The sequence below is a fragment of the Lissotriton helveticus genome, chromosome 8 (assembly GCF_964261635.1).
Source record: "Lissotriton helveticus chromosome 8, aLisHel1.1, whole genome shotgun sequence".
Classification (NCBI taxonomy): domain Eukaryota; kingdom Metazoa; phylum Chordata; class Amphibia; order Caudata; family Salamandridae; genus Lissotriton; species Lissotriton helveticus.
Window position 1 is genome coordinate 753,460,193 of NC_136069.1, and position 19,245 is coordinate 753,479,437.

General features: G+C 46.9%; 1 protein-coding gene across 6 annotated transcripts in view; it reads right to left on the minus strand.

Annotated features, from left to right (window-relative positions):
- Positions 1–19,245, minus strand: part of SHROOM2 (shroom family member 2) — a 904,672-nt gene that overhangs the window by 37,582 nt on the left and 847,845 nt on the right. For all 6 annotated transcript variants that reach the window (XM_078657588.1, XM_078657592.1, XM_078657589.1 and 3 more), the window contains one exon: positions 13,844–14,116. In XM_078657588.1, coding sequence (XP_078513714.1) covers positions 13,844–14,116 — 273 coding nt within the window. The remainder of the gene's footprint in view (positions 1–13,843; positions 14,117–19,245) is intronic.

Consider the following 19,245-nt stretch of genomic DNA (forward strand, 5'->3'; position numbering starts at 1 on the left):
GGGGCTGAGGCGGCTGCCATGCCAACTCAAAGGGGCTGGCCTGTGTTTTGAGGGAGTCACTCATTCGTCTGGGAAATGGAAGGGCACGAGTTTGTCAGCACTGACTTGCTGCACAATCAGCAGTTCACTTTATCCACTTCAGCGGGACCCAGAGCAGCGGACGTGGTGCACAAAGGCTGGACCCAGGCCAGATTTTTAGGATGACCCACAAGATTCGTGTTTTGAACAGCTCTACCTACTTGTATCTCTTGTGGCTATCCTAAAGCATGGTAATTATACGGCCCTAGTACACCAGCCATGGAAAACCCATATCTAGAATTGATCTGTGGTAATGGATTCAAAATGTCACTGAAATTAATTGAGAGGCGCATCACCCACTGAGCAATGCACTACGAGGATACCCTCCTGCTTCAAAGTTTGCAAGGGGTCCCTGTAATGGTCTGACTGAAGGTGTTGCACAAGCTCTGATCTTTAAGCTGCAGTTCAATTAAGAGGAAAACTGCAAGTTCCAGAATGCAAAGTGTTACAGGATTTAAAAAAAAAAAAAAAAAAAGAGGACTGATTGAGTGTCACTGCTCAGAATAAAGTAAATGCATGGCTGGCTCAGTGTGGTAACGTAGTAAAGGGGTGGGCCCTTAAAACTCGAGGACCTAGGTTGACCACAGATGCATCGAGGTAGCTACGAGCACTGACGGTGGCGGTTTCACGACGAGGAGTACGGCGCACGTAGCGCATTGAACTTAAGGAGTGATCCCTGAAACCACACTTGATACGGTGATGTCCATTCTCCGTTGAGGAACACTGTCCAAAAATTGCAGGAGCACGCCCAGACCCACTCAATGACGGCAAAGATGGCGACCGTCTATTGATGCTCTCTATTTCACTGTCCTGACGAAGACCCCAACATGAGGCATGAATAACCCTTTAGCGTACATGGGGGTCGAAACGTAGACTACGCCAACCGAACACACCATAGGACTCAAAAGAAAAAAATTGATTTAACCTATGTGTGATGTCATTTGGGAACTTCTTTACCACTTCGATTGTAAAGGCGTTTTTTGATTTTAACGCGATGTTCTTAAAAAGTCACACCACAGGGGGGCGTGGCTAGCGCTCGGCGATGGCGGTCACGGACTAGAGAGGCTCCCGAGCGGTGCAGGCTTCCCGCAATCATCCGGAACACTAATCCGATAATCGAGAGTGACAGAAGGGGTGGAATGGACCCGGAGTCCCGGCAGCATCCAGCGCTGCAATTTTGAAACGATTCCGGCGCGACGGCAAGCTCGGAGAACAGACACGGCCTGAAGAGAGGTGGGGCCTGACAACAGCCGGGAAGCAGCGGAGCAGTGGTGACCCTGTAGCCCGACCGGAAGTTGACTCACGCCGGCCGCACCTAGCCGGAAGTGCCGGCTCATCGGGGAAACTGCAGAGTCACACGCTACATTCACCCAGGGAATCCAGTGGCACGAGCGGAGCCCTGCGACCCCCGGCACCGACCGAGGGGGCAACAATATCGAGCCCGGGGCATACGCCGACGCCGTCAGCCAGGGAAAAACAACGCCGCCATTTCTTCACGCCTAATGTGCGTCACGGCCCGGCGGCAACGGCCCCAGCCTAGCGGTGGCCGGGCCAGGATCGCGGGTGCTCATAAAAGGCGCAGCTGCTCCAAATATCACACCCTTGACGGTGGACGACCGACGGAGGCCGCGAACGGCGGGGGATGACCACTCTCCCCCCCCCCATTCCCTCCCTACTAAGACTCTATCCAGGGCACTGACACCGCCGGAGGTACGGAGGCTAGGGGGTACGCCTTGTATGCACGGCGCTTGAGATCGCACGCCAGAACCTGACCGGATCCACTACGTACCGCTACCCGGCCGAGCTGTGAACAATGGGCCTTGATCAGTGGTGAGGTGAGAAGTCGCGCTGACTGCGGCTGAGGACATAGCACCCTACGTTACCCGGGTTGGAGGCGGTGGCCGAGGCTAGCGATCACAGACACGAAAAGAATTGCCATATACCCACAGAAAAGGCCGTACTCTTCGAGGCGTACTCGGGCTGCCCTGCCCAGGACACGCTCCACACAATGTCGCACAGAGGCCCCCGACAAACTGCCACCCAGGCCAAGCTTGACAAATTCGCGTACGAAAGGCACTCTCCGCCCCAGGACCAACGCAAGACGGCCGGGAAAATGACGGAGACAGAAGGGGCCAAGAAGGCCACTATTGAAGACGTCTTAGCGGCACTGGCACAGGTACAAGCAACAGTGGGGGCTACAGCTACCGAGGTCACCCTGATCCGGGCGGACCTCCACAAAATATCAGAAAGGGTCAAACAAGTGGAAGTTGTTACTAAATCCTTGGTCGAGGATGTATCGGAACTGCAGACGGCAATGGAGCGCCTGCAGACGGACAATAAAATGCTTCGTGACAAGTTGGATGACCAAGAAGGGCGCTCTCGGCGCAACAATGTCCGAATTTTGGGAGTGCCGGAATCGGAAGTTACTGGGGCAATGGGCCTCTACGTGGAGGAACTAATTAAAACCAGGCTCCAACCTAAGGGGCTCTCTCATTTCTTCTCGGTGGAACGGGCCCACAGGGTGCCAGGGGGGAAACCTAAGACTGGAGGGCCACCTCGGCCGATATTGGCAAGACTATTCAATTTCAGAGACAGCGACGCCATTCTTCAGGCCGCTAGAGTGGCACCGACCATCCAGGTCCAAAACTCGAAGATAGCGTTCTTCCCCGACTATACAGCGGAGGTCGCTAGGAGGAGGAAGACGTTTTTGGAGGTAAAAAAAACATTGCGAGACAAGGACTTACAATACTCGATGCAATTTCCAGCCCGATTGCGTGTGGTAGCAGACAAAAAAGTGTGGTTTTTCGACACCCCCGATGCTGCACGGGGCTGGTTGGAGGGATGGCACACTGTGGAACGACAGCGGAAACCACCCAGACAACATCACGAACGCGGAGGGAACAACGGGACAGGCTCACAGTCTTCCAATCGAGGTGGAGCAGAGGGTTCGCCCTCACTTGGATTTGCAGGATCTGGCGGTGAAGAATGACCCCCACGTGGAACAGGTCTTTGGTGAAATTCGCTGATCGTCGACGCATCACTCTACGGCTGCAAATGGACTCTGGCGACACTATCCCGGAAGCACGCAGGGATGCCGCCTGCTCGGGGAGACACTCTCCCCCCAACACGCAAGTACTCTGGTTGCGGGATGGGTAAAGCGCTCTGCTCAGTTGGGGAGGCGGGCAGTTGAAAGTCCGTTAGGCAGGGATGCAGGGAGGGGGAGTTGGGGGGGGGGAAGGTTTTGTTACAGTTAGGAACACACTTTCACGGTCAGGGAAGGTACCTAGACTTCCATATGAATCTGGACTGGGCGGGTGCAACGAGCAGGAGGATACGACTCCCTGCAGGATATGGATCAATGGATCAACCCGAAATGGGCGGAAAGGATGGGTAGATAGCTCTCTCATTCGACCTTCTGCATCACGCGTGGGCACTTCTACACCCGGCACCCGTTCCACAAATCCTCATCACTACATTATTAGCCCCAGAATATCCAATGGCGAGTGGTTTGAGTCCGGGGAGGGATGAGGTTGCTGTAGAGACACACTGCCCTGCATTGAATATCATGTCCTGGAACGTGAGAGGGCTGGGGGACAAGGTTAAACGGGGGTTGGTCCTTACAGCGCTCAGGAGACGTAAACCCACAATAGCATTGCTACAAGAAACGCATTTAACAGGAGGTACGGTTAAAGCCTTAGATAGACGTGGATACAAGATGATAGTCCATTCAGACTTCACGTCGGGATCCAGGGGGACCGGTATCCTGATGCAGAAAAACACGAGCTTTATCCCCCTCCTTACGAAAACTGATGACCAAGGCTGTTTTGCAGCCCTCCAGGGGCAATGGGAGGGGAAACTACTTAACCTGGTTTCAGTATACATCCCACCAGCACTACACTCAGTACAACTCCCTAAATTAGGCAATTTTATTCTGAATCTCCCTGAAGGGGAAGTTATCCTGGGAGGGGATTTCAACGCGATTCTAGACACCCAACTCGACCGGTTCCCCATACCGGCCCCCACGGGAGGGATCCCCTACTTCCAACGATTCTTAACAGCCATGGGCCTGACAGATATTTGGAGGCACCTCAACCCCAGCGCCAAACAATACACCTTTCACTCCGCAGTACATGGGAGTTTGTCGAGAATTGACCACTTTTTGACTCTGGGAGACGGTCTCCACCAGGTAGATACAATGATAATTCACCCGAGAGGGATCTCAGATCACTCCCCACTTACACTTACACTCTCCTCACGGGCACGAACGTGCAGGCGCATGTACCCCATTCAAGCTAATTATCTCAAGATTCCCCAAGTCCGTAAAGCACTCAAAAAGGCGACGACACAGTACTTCGCTGAAAATGTAAACTCAGTGAGCTCCCCCGAGGTACTGTGGGAGGCGTACAAGGTGGTCCTGCGGGTAGAAGCCATACACACGATCACAGGTTACCGGCGCGAACGTTCTCAGGAACTAGATAGTATGGACTTGACTTTGCAGAACTTAACTAAAGTACACGAACAGGGCCCCACTCCTTCCACTCTACACACACTGACTCTGCAACAACAGCTTTACAACGAACACCTACGTATGCATGTAAAGGGACATCTGACTGACACCCAGAACAGGATCTATGAGGTGGGTGACAAGGCCGGGAAACTACTGGCGTGGCTCGACAAACGGGAGGGGAGCTCCAGGGGAATCCCACATCTACGGGACGAACACGGAACACTGCACACTAACCCAGACCAAATTGTAGATCTGCTAGCGGACCACTTTGAACAGGTATATACCCCTGACCGTGTGATCACTCCAGAAATGGCCAGAGAGGTGCTGGCGCCGATCGAGGTCCGAACACTGTCCTCGGAGGTGTCCGATGAACTAGAGGCCGAGATCACCACGGAAGAAATACAGTTGGCTATTCGTGCCTTGAACCCGGGTAAGGCCATGGGGCCTAACGGGATACCAGTAGAATGGTACCAAGCGATACCCGAGACTCTCAGTCCATATCTACTGGGAATGTTTGAGGAATGTCAGAGAAATGGCACGCTCCCCCCAGACCAGAGAGTAGCAACTATAGTGATTATCCCCAAACCGGACAAACCACCAGAAGACTGTTCATCGTACCGCCCCATCTCTTTGCTCAATGCAGAAGCAAAAATACTTGCTAAGCTCCTGGCGATGAGACTCCTGCCCCATTTGTCCTCCCTGATACACCCGGACCAGTCAGGGTTTATGCCACACAGAAACACCGCGTTGAACTTGCGACGCTTGCACGGGGTACTAGCCAGAGCTGACTCAATTCCGTCCCAGGCAGTGATTTTGGCCCTCGATGCCAAAATGGCGTTTGACCTGGTGGAATGGCCGTACTTTTGGGCCCCGATTTATTGCATGGGTCAGGCTGTTATATGCAGACCCGGTGGCAAGAGTGGTAGCCAATGGCCATACCTCGCGGATGTTCCCGCTGGGAAGAGGCACGAGACAGGGTTGTCCCCTCTCCCCCTTGCTATTTGCGATTTCGCTGGAACCACTCGCCACGCTCATTAGGACCTTGCCTCTCCTTAAGGGCATCTGCTGGAGGGAGGGCTGGGAGGATCGGCTGTCGCTGTACGCAGACGACATGCTGATATATCTAACTAACCCCGACGATGGAGTGCCAGCCCTATTACGGCTCTGTGACGCTCATGGCAAGATCTCTGGATACACCCCGAACTGGAATAAATCGGAACTTTATGTTCTGAGGGGGCAGTCACCGGCCCTCGACCTGAATTGTCCTCTGCGAAGAGCAGGCTCATCGTTCAAATACTTAGGCATTCACGTCACTAGAGACCCCGCAGAATTCGTTGACAAAAATCTGCAGCCCCACTTAGATAGGCTCAGGCGTGATGTCAGGTTCTGGTCGGACCTTCCACTAACGCTCCTTGGACGAGCTGCACTTTACAAGATGATGGCTCTGCCCAGATTTTTATATGTCCTTGAGAACACGCCTTACCCGGTAGCCCCTAAATTCTTTCAGACGGTCGCAGCGTTGGTCTCCAACCTCCTATGGGGGTCCCACCCGGCACGCATCGCTCAATCAAAACTACATAGAGGTTGGTTTGAAGGCGGCATTGCTCTACCCAGTTTAAAACTTTACTACTGGGCGGCGCACCTTAAGCCCATCAACCACTGGATTCACGCTTCACACAATGAACCAGCCTTTCAGGCTGACAGGGGGCAACTGGGCACGGTCAGCATGCTGACTCCGCTGTATGACCGCCGTAAACTCCAGGCATTTAGTGGGACCCACCAAGTTAACGGTCACAATCTGGCACACAGCGACAACTGCTCTGGGCTGGAAAGGGACGATCACCAAGCTAACTCCGCTGTGGGACTCTCGGGTCCTCGGACACCTACGAAACAGCAAAGGATTTTCCCACTGGGACACGATAGGGATCTCCACAGTGGGAGATCTGTGGGAAAAAGGCGGAGTAATACCTTTCACTCGACTGAAAGAACTGTATGATCTCAGTGAGAGGGAATTGTATAGGTACGTTCAGGTCAGACATGCACTGCTGGCGGTTTTACCCGTAGACACTGATTTGCCTGAGGCGTCCCCACTAGAAGATCGCCTGCTTACAGAGTTCATGGTTGAGCGCGCAACATCCCTCACATATCGCAAAATGATAAACAATTTCCCAGACCCTACATTGACCTTAAAGATAAAGTGGGAGGAAAACACTAGCGAGATGGATGAACACGAGTGGAACGAGGCACTGGCGTCGCCTAGGGAGGTAGGCATCTCTGCGAGACTACGACTGGTACAATTAAAAATATTGCATAGGGTATACTACACTAGAACTATGTTGCACCGCATCCACAGGATAGACCACCCTTACTGCCTTCGCGGGTGTGGGGAAGAGGGTACATTCTTCCATACTATATGGGACTGCCCCCGAATCCAGGAATTCTGGAAACAGATACTCCGCACAATCTCACAGACACTGGAAACAACACTGTTGCCTGACCCGAAGAGGTGCCTTATTAATGTGTGGGAACCTACGGACCTCTCCAGATTCGAACGGATCTGGGTAACAGTGGGGTTGATGGTGGCGAAGAGAGATATTGCACAACGCTGGGGAGTACCGGAAACACCGACCAAGTCGCACTGGTGTTCGAATATGGATAAGGTGATGGTGACAGAGAGGGCGGTATATTCCAACCGTGCCTGCCCGGGAAAGTGGAATAAGATCTGGTCTAAATGGAATATATATAGGGGTGAGATATGTGATCCCTTACAGGAGACCGCACCGGACGACTCAGAGGATGAAGGGGAAGAGTGATGGGTTGCGATACGTTCTGAGAGAGCAGGAGAGATGGAATTAAGGAAAGGGGACCCTTCCTGAGTTGCCTTGCCAGATTTCAGGGCCAGAAAAGCACAAGATGTCAAGTTCATGGCACACATGACTAGTTATAGATTAGACCCTTACAGGGACTGAGGTGCTGATGCCAGGTTCTGGCATGGGAAACCTAGGGAAGTTACATACAACAATTTGTTATCCGCATAGAAATGACCACACTTGTGTTCCACACAGTTAACTTGTTTGTTTTTTTTAGTTATGAAAAATGGGATATCAATGAACGCTTATTACTGATGAACTGCGATCAATGCCACACACGGCCAGTGGAACTCCTATACTGTATTCTGTGCTGATAAATACTCCTTTGGAATCTATGTAATGCTATCCTGAAAACTCAGTTACACCTTGGCGGCCGGCCCATTGGGTTGTAGGCATTCCGCAGTGTATTGTACATGATGCGATAAAAGTTTTTGCTTCCCCAAAAAAAATTTAAAAAAGAAAAAAAAAAAAGTCACACCACCTTTACCCAGTCCCTCACAACTTTTGCACTTCCCTTCCCCTCCTCACAGAGAGCACTCTAAATGTAATGATTTCACAATTACATTGAAGTAATGTTGTTGAGTATATGAGATATAATATGTTGAACAAACTATGGAAGTAAAACATTGCATAAATAAATGCAATTTGAATTTTGAATACTGTATATATTTCTTCTTTAATTATTCAGTTTCAGTTGGTGAAATTTACTTGTGGTGTATGTCTGTATGGTGTAATACAGAACTGATTTCGTGAATTAATTGATTTGCAACTCGGACCTTTTCTTCTTTGTACTGTCAGTGTGGTAACAAGCATCACACTTATAGCCCGTATCAACATCCATGCAACCACACCGCATGTCTCTTAGATGCTTATCAGCCACATGCTAACAAATCATGTGACCAGGTAACACCTAACTGAACTGGGGTGAGGAAGTGAGCTAAAGAACGATGATGTATTCAACCCAGATCTGTGAATGGGGGCGAGTGTCTGAAAATGTCAGCGCTCCGTCCATCATCTCCTAGTGTTTGCTTTGAACACCCAACTAGCCACTACTTCAAATACAAAATGCACTTCCTTGTCGATGTAACAAAGATCCAGACGTGCTACAAACCGCTCTCTCAAACCAGGTCCAACTGTTCATGCAAGGTCTGGCTCCCAACTAGTGAGGCAAAGCATGGAGCACCTAGATCACAAGCGATCGGGCAAGGCATGCAGCTCCCGCGTGCGGGCAAGGCATGCAGCTCCCGGATCACAACCGATCGGGCAAGGCATGCAGCTCCCGGATCACAACGCATGCAGGCTCAAGCTTGCAACTGGTCAAAAGGGGTCAGAGAGTTGCCGCTACCTGGTTGGGTGCATAAGCCATGCACGAGCCGTCTTGCAACCGACTGGAAACGCCATGCTGTCTCTGGTCTGCAAACACTGAACTCTGCAAAAAGACAGCAGCGGTAGAAATATCCTATACAAATGGCAAGTAACTCAAGGTAACGAAAAACCGTAGAACCCAAATAGGCAACTACAAAGCAACCCCACGCAGGAACGTCGGTCACTGCTCCAATGCCGAGCTGCAGGATCATCATCGGAAGTGAGCGCATTACTTTTATAGCGTAACCCCAAACAGAAAGCAAAAGAGCACTACATACATTAGGAGTGGCTCTGTAACATCTGTATAGGCTACATGCAGGAGGGGGGCTAATGGACTGAGTTTGTGACACCATGCCGCTGCAATGTAGAGCCTAAATAAAGTTTTATTGCTGCAGTTCCAACAAGTAGCATTCCTGAAGGACAATTACAAAAAGTAACCAAGGGATATGCAAACTGTTAATTTGCCTCTGTTTATGCTCACTGAGTTATCCAAGTGTCACAATTACAGATTCTGCTATCGCCAATTCCATGAGAGCATGCTATCGATCTCAGGAGCCCGAGACCGAGTCAACATTAGAACTAACACCCACAGAAAGATGTCAGCATTAAATTCCGTTGCCTGCGTGCATGTCCGATATAAATATTTCCCTGTGCAAACAGCACACGAGGTTAAAAATGTTGATGTAGAATGATAACTATGACAAGGCGCACCGCAGGGGTGTGACGCAAGCTCCTGCACCACATGGGGTCCTCAACCATTTATGGACCCCCCCCTCATTGGACAAGACGCATACATATCTGTGCTTCTCCAGACCAAGCACTCTTAAACTGTGTCTGCCAGTATGGGTGACATGTGACTCACCTTGAGGTCTTCTGGCTTATGTAAGTAACATTTCCTATACACTGATATGCACACACATGATTGATTGTCAGTATGTAATGTGTGTGTGATGTTATGTGCTTTGACACACTACACTGGCATAGGTGGCACTATATAAATCATTGAATACATCTGTGAGAGAGAGAGAGAGAGAGAGAGAGAGAGAGAGAGAGAGAGAGAGAGAGAGTGGTTATGGAGACTTGAGGGGGCACTGTTAAAGGGTAGTCTGTGTGGGGCACCTGTGGGGGGCGCCAACAAACATTGTCGCACAGGGCACCACCAGCGCTAAAGCCGGACCTGGTAACCGCCCCTGACTGACACATGCACAATCCAACTAGTGGAGCCCTCTTCTGCTGCTAAGTGGATATTAAAGCTTTTAAATGCAAACAAACGATCTGAGATCATTTCCTTTCATGTAATAGCTGTAGCACTTGAAGCAATTAATTGCAAAGTGGAGGCAGGGGGTCAACACCCTGTCGCCCCCTATGAAGGAGCAGCTACTGAATGTAACATATGGCTGTAGACCTTTTTTCAAGACCGTTCCAATGCCAGTTGTTAGTGCCGTATTTAATGTGTGCTTCCTTGCTTTCTGATATAGAATTTAACTACAATGTTGTCACTGTGTCTTAGACTAAACGCTAGGCCAGGAAGCCTGCTTTAAAATTCAAAATGTTTATTTTGCTGACCTGTCTGTTTCTTCCCTCTATTCTCTTCTCTCTTCCGCTTCCGTCCCTGCCTTCTTTCTCGTAAGGAGGTTTCTTTCTTTCTCTCTTGTTTTTACTTTCTTCAAATTTCTTTATCTATACTCTTTTCCATGTTTTCATTCATTTAACAGCTTATTTCTTTATTTTTCCAAATATCTATTTATTTATCAATCCATTTACTTACTCACGTATTTATTAATCTATTCATTTATTTTATCTCACTATTTAGATCCCTTATTATTTTCCATCACACACATATATAGCATAAATCACTCTATATATTGTATATATTCTATCAGTTCTAAATTATATGTGCCTGCCCCATCATTTATCTTGTCTAACCTCTTTCCTTGATTACGACTAACCAGAGTTAGATTTCCTAGCATACAATGTCGAATATTCTCCTTTTCTTTCATTAACTCCTTGTTTTTTCTTTCATTTTTCCCACTTTCCTTTCTTACTCACAAGTTTTTTTCTTTATATTACACTATATATGTAAAGATGTTGCATTGCTTTGGGTCCTATTATGATGTATTATTCTTTTATGAATGTATTTACCTTTAATTTTTCAAAAAAGAATTGTGACACACAAAAAACAAATGTTTATTTGGAGGTATTCATCTTATCAGTCGTGTAATGCTCTTATGAACTGCTACCTGCAATAGATCCCAAACTATTCTTAGGTGAATCTTTTGTGACCAAGATGTGTGAAAGTATTCAGAGGAAGGACAAATGACATAATGGCTTGTAGCATGGGCTCACCATCTCAGAGAAGTCATCATATGTGGGTGGACTCAGAGGATGTTGCGGACTCGTTATACAAACACTTGTTCCAGTGCTAGAATACATAAACCTGAATGAGATTGCGTAAGCTTAGCATGTTGTCTGCCCATATCGGAACCCATCACTCTCAGAAGCATCTGCAACCATAGTGCCAAGGAAGGGAGTCCCCGGAGGAGGCTTATGGTTTCCTTATTTTATATTTCTGTTTCTTAGGAGAGTAAGGCACTTGAAAGACCCAAGTTCAGAATGATCATGGTTAATTGAATCCTTTCTTTAAAATTTAAGGAGATTTATCTAGAACCTAAGATGAAAACTGATCTGGAGAACTAGATAAAAATTTGACACAACAAGCTCCCCGGTGGACAAGCAAAAGAAGCAATGGACCTTTTACAGCCACAGAAAGGAAGGCACTAGAACAAGAGGTGTTGTAAATATCAGCTGGGTGGGGTGGCACTGAGACTGCAAGGTAACAACTAGTACTGGTAATATTATCCCAGCAAAGTAAACCACTAGAACTTCCAGTGGACAGCATACATTCTTCCTGTCTATGGAGTATAACCAGTCTTTGGATTGTGCGGCTGCTAGAGTGAATTCTCATCTTGAACTTCTGGAGGGGAGAATCTGATTTAGGACATACAATCTCAGTATGGGACAGAACCCACCTCTGCAGTAGTCTTACCCCACAAGGATGACAGAGCAGGCTCTACAGTTTATAAAAGAGAAACATCTCTGTCCCTCAAGTATCTCCTGTGGCACTCTGGAAGTGCTACACCATAGAAGTTCCTGGCCACTGGCAGAACCCAGGAGATGGTGATCCGGATACTGTGCTGAGAGTGAAGGGAAACCTTTCTAATGCTCCTCTAAATCTCTCAAGGGGAGTGTACTCTTGTGGTGGAGCAAAGGGGCTGCCTGGACCACAAGGAAACCCTTGCATCATATGTGGCTCTACAGAGGCCTGTGCTGATGATTTGCTTTTCGTATGATGTGTTTCTTCCTGAACTGCAAGCTTAAAGCAAACGAAGAGATGCAAGATGCACTTAGCTCTTGTGTGGTGAAGACCCCTTCTCTGCACTTCGACAGCTATATCTCAGCAGATCAAGTAACCAAGAACTGCTAAAATGTACTTTATAGATGACCATATAAGCTGGGGTCAGATGTACTAAGACATTTTGAGATCATAAAAGGTCTGAGTTACAAATTCAGACTGTTTGAGACCGCAAAAATGGTCTATTGTTATGAACCAAACACAAATTGTGAATCTGTAACATATTACGCAATCACAGTTTGGGTTTGTGTCTTCAATCGGTATTTGGACAAAAAATGTTTAGGGCATCTCTTCCAAACAAAAATTTACAAAGGGATGAAATGCAACATTAATATTGTATGGCCTACACAAAAGTAGTGGTAAACCATTTGCAAATGGGAAGAGGTCCCCAAAGGACAAAACATTTTTAAGAGTAGTAAGTTATTCCATGGACCACCGCCTACTCTAAAAAAAATGCTGGTAAAACGTCATTTTTTTTTAACACAATCACAGACATGGTGATCTGCTAAACCCAGCAGGCCACCATTCCTGCCATGGCAGCAAATTGTAGTGGGTTGCTATTTGCGACTTACCATATAAATACTCAAAAGGTAGGTCGTACTGCGAACCACTAGGATTCAGTATTTTGCGACCCGACCTATTAGTACATACATAGGCCAATTCACAAAATAACACAATGGTAGCAAAAACACTGGTCACAAATTGCAACCAGTATTTTGCGAGTTAACTACATTTAGCCTTTAGTGTTTTTGCCCTGCCGGGTGGTACTGTAATTTTGTTGTATTTACAATGATAAATGAAGATCCTCCCCATGTTATACATTATCTTTATTTCAAGAGGAATTTATTCACACACAGCATGCTACTAGTCAATCGCTTTTAGAGTAATTTGCACATCATTAAGCAGCTGTATTTAATTTTAATTCACAAGTTTATTCACATATAAAACAAAAAGTATGAGGTAGTGGATTCACCAAAACACTGTCACTTTGGTAGCTTCTCTTACAGTGGAAGATAATGCGAGTTGATGTACTGTTAAAAATGAAGAAGCACAAAGTACCACTGATAAACAAAGGTATGGGGGAAGCCACACAATGTCCTATATTAACAGCTGTGGGAAGCAGTTTCTGGTCCCACTACTTGGAGCAGAACAGCACGGTGGGGAATATGAAACCACAGTGACATTAGACTATCTAAGTATACTGCAACGGTAGATGCGTCGACTACACAAAATACAGCTGAAACACTGTTGGAAGTGTTGCAGCAGTCAGGCACGAGAACAGATTATTTAAGGAAAGAAGTGTGAGACGTCTACACTGTCTGAAGGTGCCATTCCGTGCTTGTCAGCTTTCAGCTCCTATGGCTTTTCTAATGGCTTTTTGGGAGTGTAGTTGTGGCTAAATTGTGGGCATAGTTCTTATTAAAAGGTTGACAGTGGTGACAAGGTTACCTTAATAATATCCGTTAAATGCACAAAACAAGGTACTACCAAGCACGTCATGCACAATACTGATAAAGATTTCTATTGCAATTAAAAATGCAAATAAAACCTGGCTCCGCGATAGTATATTTAACCCCTGAAAACGACTGCCGTAGTAGTGAACTTTCTTACCCGCTCTTCTGGAGAAGCATTTCCATCCAGATTATTGAGGGCGTTCTCCACTCTGGCTAGCCTCCCAGACAGAGATAGCAGGAGGTTGACTATTTTGTCCAAATCCCCGATGAACATTCTGAACTTGTCAAACTCGTTTGGCTTGCAGACTTCTTGCACGATGGCCTCCACCTCATCTCCCAGGGAATTGTTGGCCTGGATATCTTCCAGCAGCGTCTCACGAGCATCGCGCAAAACTTGAAGCTTTTTACTGATGCTGTCAATCAGCTCTTGCTGTAAGAAATATTGACAATGCAAATTAATATCAAGACAAGACTGTATTAAAATTCCACTAACTTTTCTCCCGCTCTCCTGAGAAAAGTTGAGAAAGTCTATTCTACATTTGTTAAAAGACTGAAATATCTGCATTGTTTGTTTTTGAGGGAACTTTTTCCTGAAACAAGTCTTTAAAAAAGTGATTCACATGTTTAACATTTTCTGCTTTCATAATCCTAAACCCTTAATCTCGCAACAAGTTACTAAATGCAACCCACCCTTTCCTAAAGTATGTTACACGGAGAATCAACACAGTGCTATGCGCCCCTTACATTTAACAAGGATGACAGCCTGTCTCTGACCACACTGTGGATAAAGGGCCTGGATACTCCTCTATCTAAACAAAACACAATGGTATTATGTGGGAATGAATTGTTACTAAGAACATTCCACAGTGAAAATATAAATTAGCCACTGGTGTTGTATATAATTAGACAGAGCAGTATTTAGTCAGATTTTTTAACATGCTTAGTAATATTCACTCCGGGTACAGGTACCTCAAGTGTACAAAATATAACACTTATGACATGCAATTATACATATAGTGCACCCTATGAACAGACAAAAGACAAATTAACTAGAAACTTTCTTTAGTCTTCCAGTTGTTTATACATGCTATGGTTCATGATTCAACATTTTTGCACAGTCCATACAGGAGGTAGTCTATAGTGGGAACACACAAAGAGGACACATTTGCTCTTTGTTTCCTAGTGTGTGTCCACTGAATACTCTTTTGTAAAGTTTATAAATTTAATCAAGGGGACTCCTCCAGGAGGTGGTGTGAATGGGTTTGGTCCCTTTAAGATTCAGAGCCTCTTCAGGACAGTGGAAGAGAGAATAACCAGACTGGATCTGGAAGGACCCGTAACGTAATTAAAGTTCCACAGGGGAGGCTGACTGAGAGTTCTGAGTAGAATGTCTGGATGCCAGCTAGGTCCCTAGGCAGACATAGGGGTCGCGGTCTTCACAGGCACTCCGGGGATGAAGCAATGGTGCCAAAGAGAAGGGGATTGTGGTCTGCAAAGGAGTCCTTGATTTGGCTTCCTTAAATGCCTCATAAACGAGATGTTGGCCAACTTGGCCAGCATCTTTTTTTGCCTCAAATGACTAAAAACCCATACCTCCTCATCACATTTTTACCCCACTGTTTTCATACCTGTATTAACATGTCAATGATCATTTACTTCAGCCTGCCCCCCAGGGAAGGCTTTAAATTCAGCACTCAAATTCAAATAAAATGCAGTTCAGTAGGGCCTCACTACTGTTTTGAATACAAAATATTAGAGTTCTAGTTGCTCACTAGAACTCTGTGGTGAAGCTGCAGTGGATCACTAGGGAGTTAACTGACAAGACTACTGTTGGTCTTGGAAGTACATTTCTTTCTGCATTTCAGAATGTTTTAGTGAAATGGACGAGGGAGATATTTGAGAGCTCGCAGAAAATGTTTCTATATTTTAGCTTTCTTGAGCACTAACCATAATTTCTATGACAAAATTAGCCCCCCCCCCCCCCCATTTGTTTTCCATTTCCTGCAGTTTCCTCTGCAAGAAATCAGTTTTACAGTTTTGATTCCATCAAGATGGTGTTCAGGTGTGCCACAGTTTTGTCATAAATACAGAATGTTAGTGCTCTAGTTATTCACTGTAACACTGTGGTGACGCTGGATTAGAACACTGGGCAATCAACAGAAGGGCTTTTTCTGGAGTTGGAAGTACACACTTCACTCAGAATATTAGACTTTATTCTCACATGACTGAGCATGTTTGGGTGAAGTTTTAGAACATGTGCTCTCATTTTAGCTTCTGGAGCACATTCCATAAAGCCTATTACAAAATCATGAGAGAAATCAATTTCCTCTCAAATATAGTTCATTCAGCAGATAACAGCAGAGGGTCAGCATTTGTCACAGGGTAAAATCACCTGAGCACTCATCGGAATTCCTAAAATGAGTACAGCACCACCGACATATGACTTAAATTGTGACTAAATCTGTGTTCACCTTTTGGGTATGCTTCTTTTTGTGTCCCTCAAAACCTGGCATGCTCGACAATACATTTCACAACAATTTTCCGGCTGCAACAACATATTGCTCATGTTGTGGCCAGCTAATCAGTATTGATTAGTATTCTTTAAATTGGACTATATCTGAACACCAATGGTCCAGAGATATCCAACTATTTATCCACTTCATGGCCAACCTGAGCCTTTCTTTAAAGTCTAATTTCTGAAATAAATCAGAATGGGTTTAAACCAAATCACAAAAAGCATGCTTTCTGAGTATAGTGCTAAATTTCTGCCAAATTTGGAGTCTTTCTGTTCAGTAATTTTTCCTGTAATCAGAACATGGAAAAACGTTCTTTTGCCCCCCCCTTTTTAGGCCCCATTTCATTAATCAGTGTGAAACTTTGCATGACAGAGCCAAGCTGCATAAGCTTTAAAAAAAAAAAAATATATATATATATCCTCGCTCTTCCTGCACCAAACACACGCACTCTCGAACGGGTGCTGTCATGCGGGGGGTGCTCCCGCCAATATTTTGCTCCTCGCCTCCTCTTTACTTAAAGAAAGACACAGCACTCGTGGGGGAGAGTCTAAGGATTTATTATGACTCTCAAACTCAATCTGGAGTGGCTCGCTATTCCCACTGTAGACTGGATGAATGTATTTCCATTGTGTGTATGTACACATATATACCTACCAAGTCTTGTTGCTGAATATCCCAGCCTACTTTGATGCAGTGAGTGTCAGCAGGGGTAGCAAGCCCCCAATTAATACCACCAATCCAGTCCCTGCTCCAAATAGCCCCGTCCAGGGAAAGGAAGAGACGTGCCGACACTTGATGCTTTACACAGTGTGCTGTCATGACCCATGACAAAGGAGCGGTGAGTTCCCAAATGCGTCAGACTGTTTGCTGCCTTTTGACTATAATTAAACTGAACGCTGTGTAAAGCATCAAGTGTCAGCATGTCTCTTGCTTTACCCAGACAGGGCTGTTTGGAGCAGGGACTGGCGATATATACATATAGATATATTTCTACTTAGGTATGGTAATAAGAGCTTAGCTTGTGTTAAAAAAGCAATAGAAATTCACTGAAAAAAACAAAGGTTTACAGTGACTTTATAGTTGAGTATGGTAACCAGATCTTCGCTTACGTTAAAAAAAATCCTAAAAATTAACTGGAAAAAAGGTTAAAGCAATGTTATAGTTAGGTGTTAAAATAAGATAACAAGCATTGGAAATGCAATAGGGCTCGCATTAGGAAAGTTTGAGCCATTGGTCTTATAAATGATTTTTTTTTTATTTATGAGTTATTTTTTAAAATAGCTAAATTATTAGCTTTGTCATTTACAATGCCAATAGTTATAACTTTCGCAAATGTGACACCTATAGCATTTGTAATGCAACATGTTTTGTATTTATGTGACTTAGATGTATTGATATTACAAATAACAATGGCTTTTAATTTTTTTAAATAATTAATACTCAAATAATTTATTTAATTTGTAATGGCAATAGCTTAAACTTTTGTAAATAACTTTTGTGAAGATTATGTTCAGTGTTTTTTATTGTGACGAAAATCCAAGAACAGAAGTGAAATATTAACATCTTTTTGTGATTTGTAATAAAGCGTGAAAGCTTGAAAACAGTTTGAAACATTGAAAGAACATATTTGAACCAGTGATGCTGTGGTTGCGCTGAGTGATGCTGTGGTTGCGCTGAGTGGTGTGTGCATCGGTGGAGCTTAGTGGGTGCATTGGTGGAGCTGTGTGGTGGGTGCATTGGTGGAGCTTAGTTGGAGCATCGGTGGAGCTGTATGGTGGGTGCATCGTTGGAGCTGTGTGGTGGGTGCCTCGGCGGAGTTGTGTGGTGGGTGCATCGGCGGAGCTGTGTGGTGGGTGCATCGGTGAAGCTGTGTGGTGGGTGCTTCGGTGGAGCTGTGTGGTGGGTGCCTCGGTGGAGCTGTTTGGTGGGTGCCTCGGTGGAGCTGTGTGGTGGATGCATCTGTGGGGCTGTGTGGTGGGTGCCTTGGTGGATTTGTATGGTGGGTGCCTCGGTGGAGCTGTGTGGTGGGTGCATCGGTGGAGCTGTGTGGTGGGTGCATCGGTGGAGCTGTGTCGGTGGAGCTGTGTGGTGTGTGCATCGGTGGAGCTGGGTGGTGGGTGCATCGGTGGAGCTGTGTCGGTAGAGCTGTGTGGTGGCAGCATCGGTGGAGCTGTGTGGTGGGTGCATTGGTGGAGCTGTGTGGTGGGTGCATCGGTGGAGCTGTGTCGGTGGAGCTGTGTGGTGGGTGCATCGGTGGAGCTGGCTGGTGGGTGCATCGGTGGAGCTGTGTCGGTGGAGCTTTGTGGTGGCTGCATCGGTGGAGCTGTGTGGTGGGTGCATCGGTGGAGCTGGGTGGTGGGTGCATCGGTGGAGCAGTGTCGGTGGAGCTGTGTGGTGGGTGCATCGGTGGAGCTGTGTGGTGGGTGCATCGGTGGAGCTGTGTCGGTGGAGCTGTGTGGTGGGTGCATCGGTGGAGCTGTGTGGTGGGTGCATCGGTGGAAATGTGTGGTGGGTGCATCGGTAGGGCTGTGTGGTGGGTGCCTCGGTGGAGCTGTGTGGTGGGTGCCTCAGTGGAGCTGTGTGGTGGGTGCATCGGTGGAGCTGTGTCGGTGGAGCTTAGTGGGTGCATCAGTGGAGCTGTGTGGTGGGTGCATCTGTGGAGCTGTGTGGTGGGTGCATCGGTGGAGCTGTGTGATGGGGGCATGGTAGAGCTGTGTGGTGGGTGCCTTGGTGGAGCTGTGTAGTGGGTGCCTTCGGTGGAGCTGTATGGTTGGTGCCTCGGTGGAGCTGTGTGGTGGGTGCATCGGTGGAGCTGTGTCAGTGGAGCTGTGTGGTGGGTGCATCGGTGGAGCTGGGTGGTGGGTGCATCGGTGGTGCTGTGTCGGTTGAGCTGTGTGGTGGCTGCATCGGTGGAGCTGGGTGGTGGGTGCATCGGTGGTGCTGTGTCGGTTGAGCTGTGTGGTGGCTGCATCGGTGGAGCTGTGTGGTGGGTGCATCGGTGGAGCTGTGAGGTGGGTGCATCGGTGGAGCTGTGTCGGTGGAG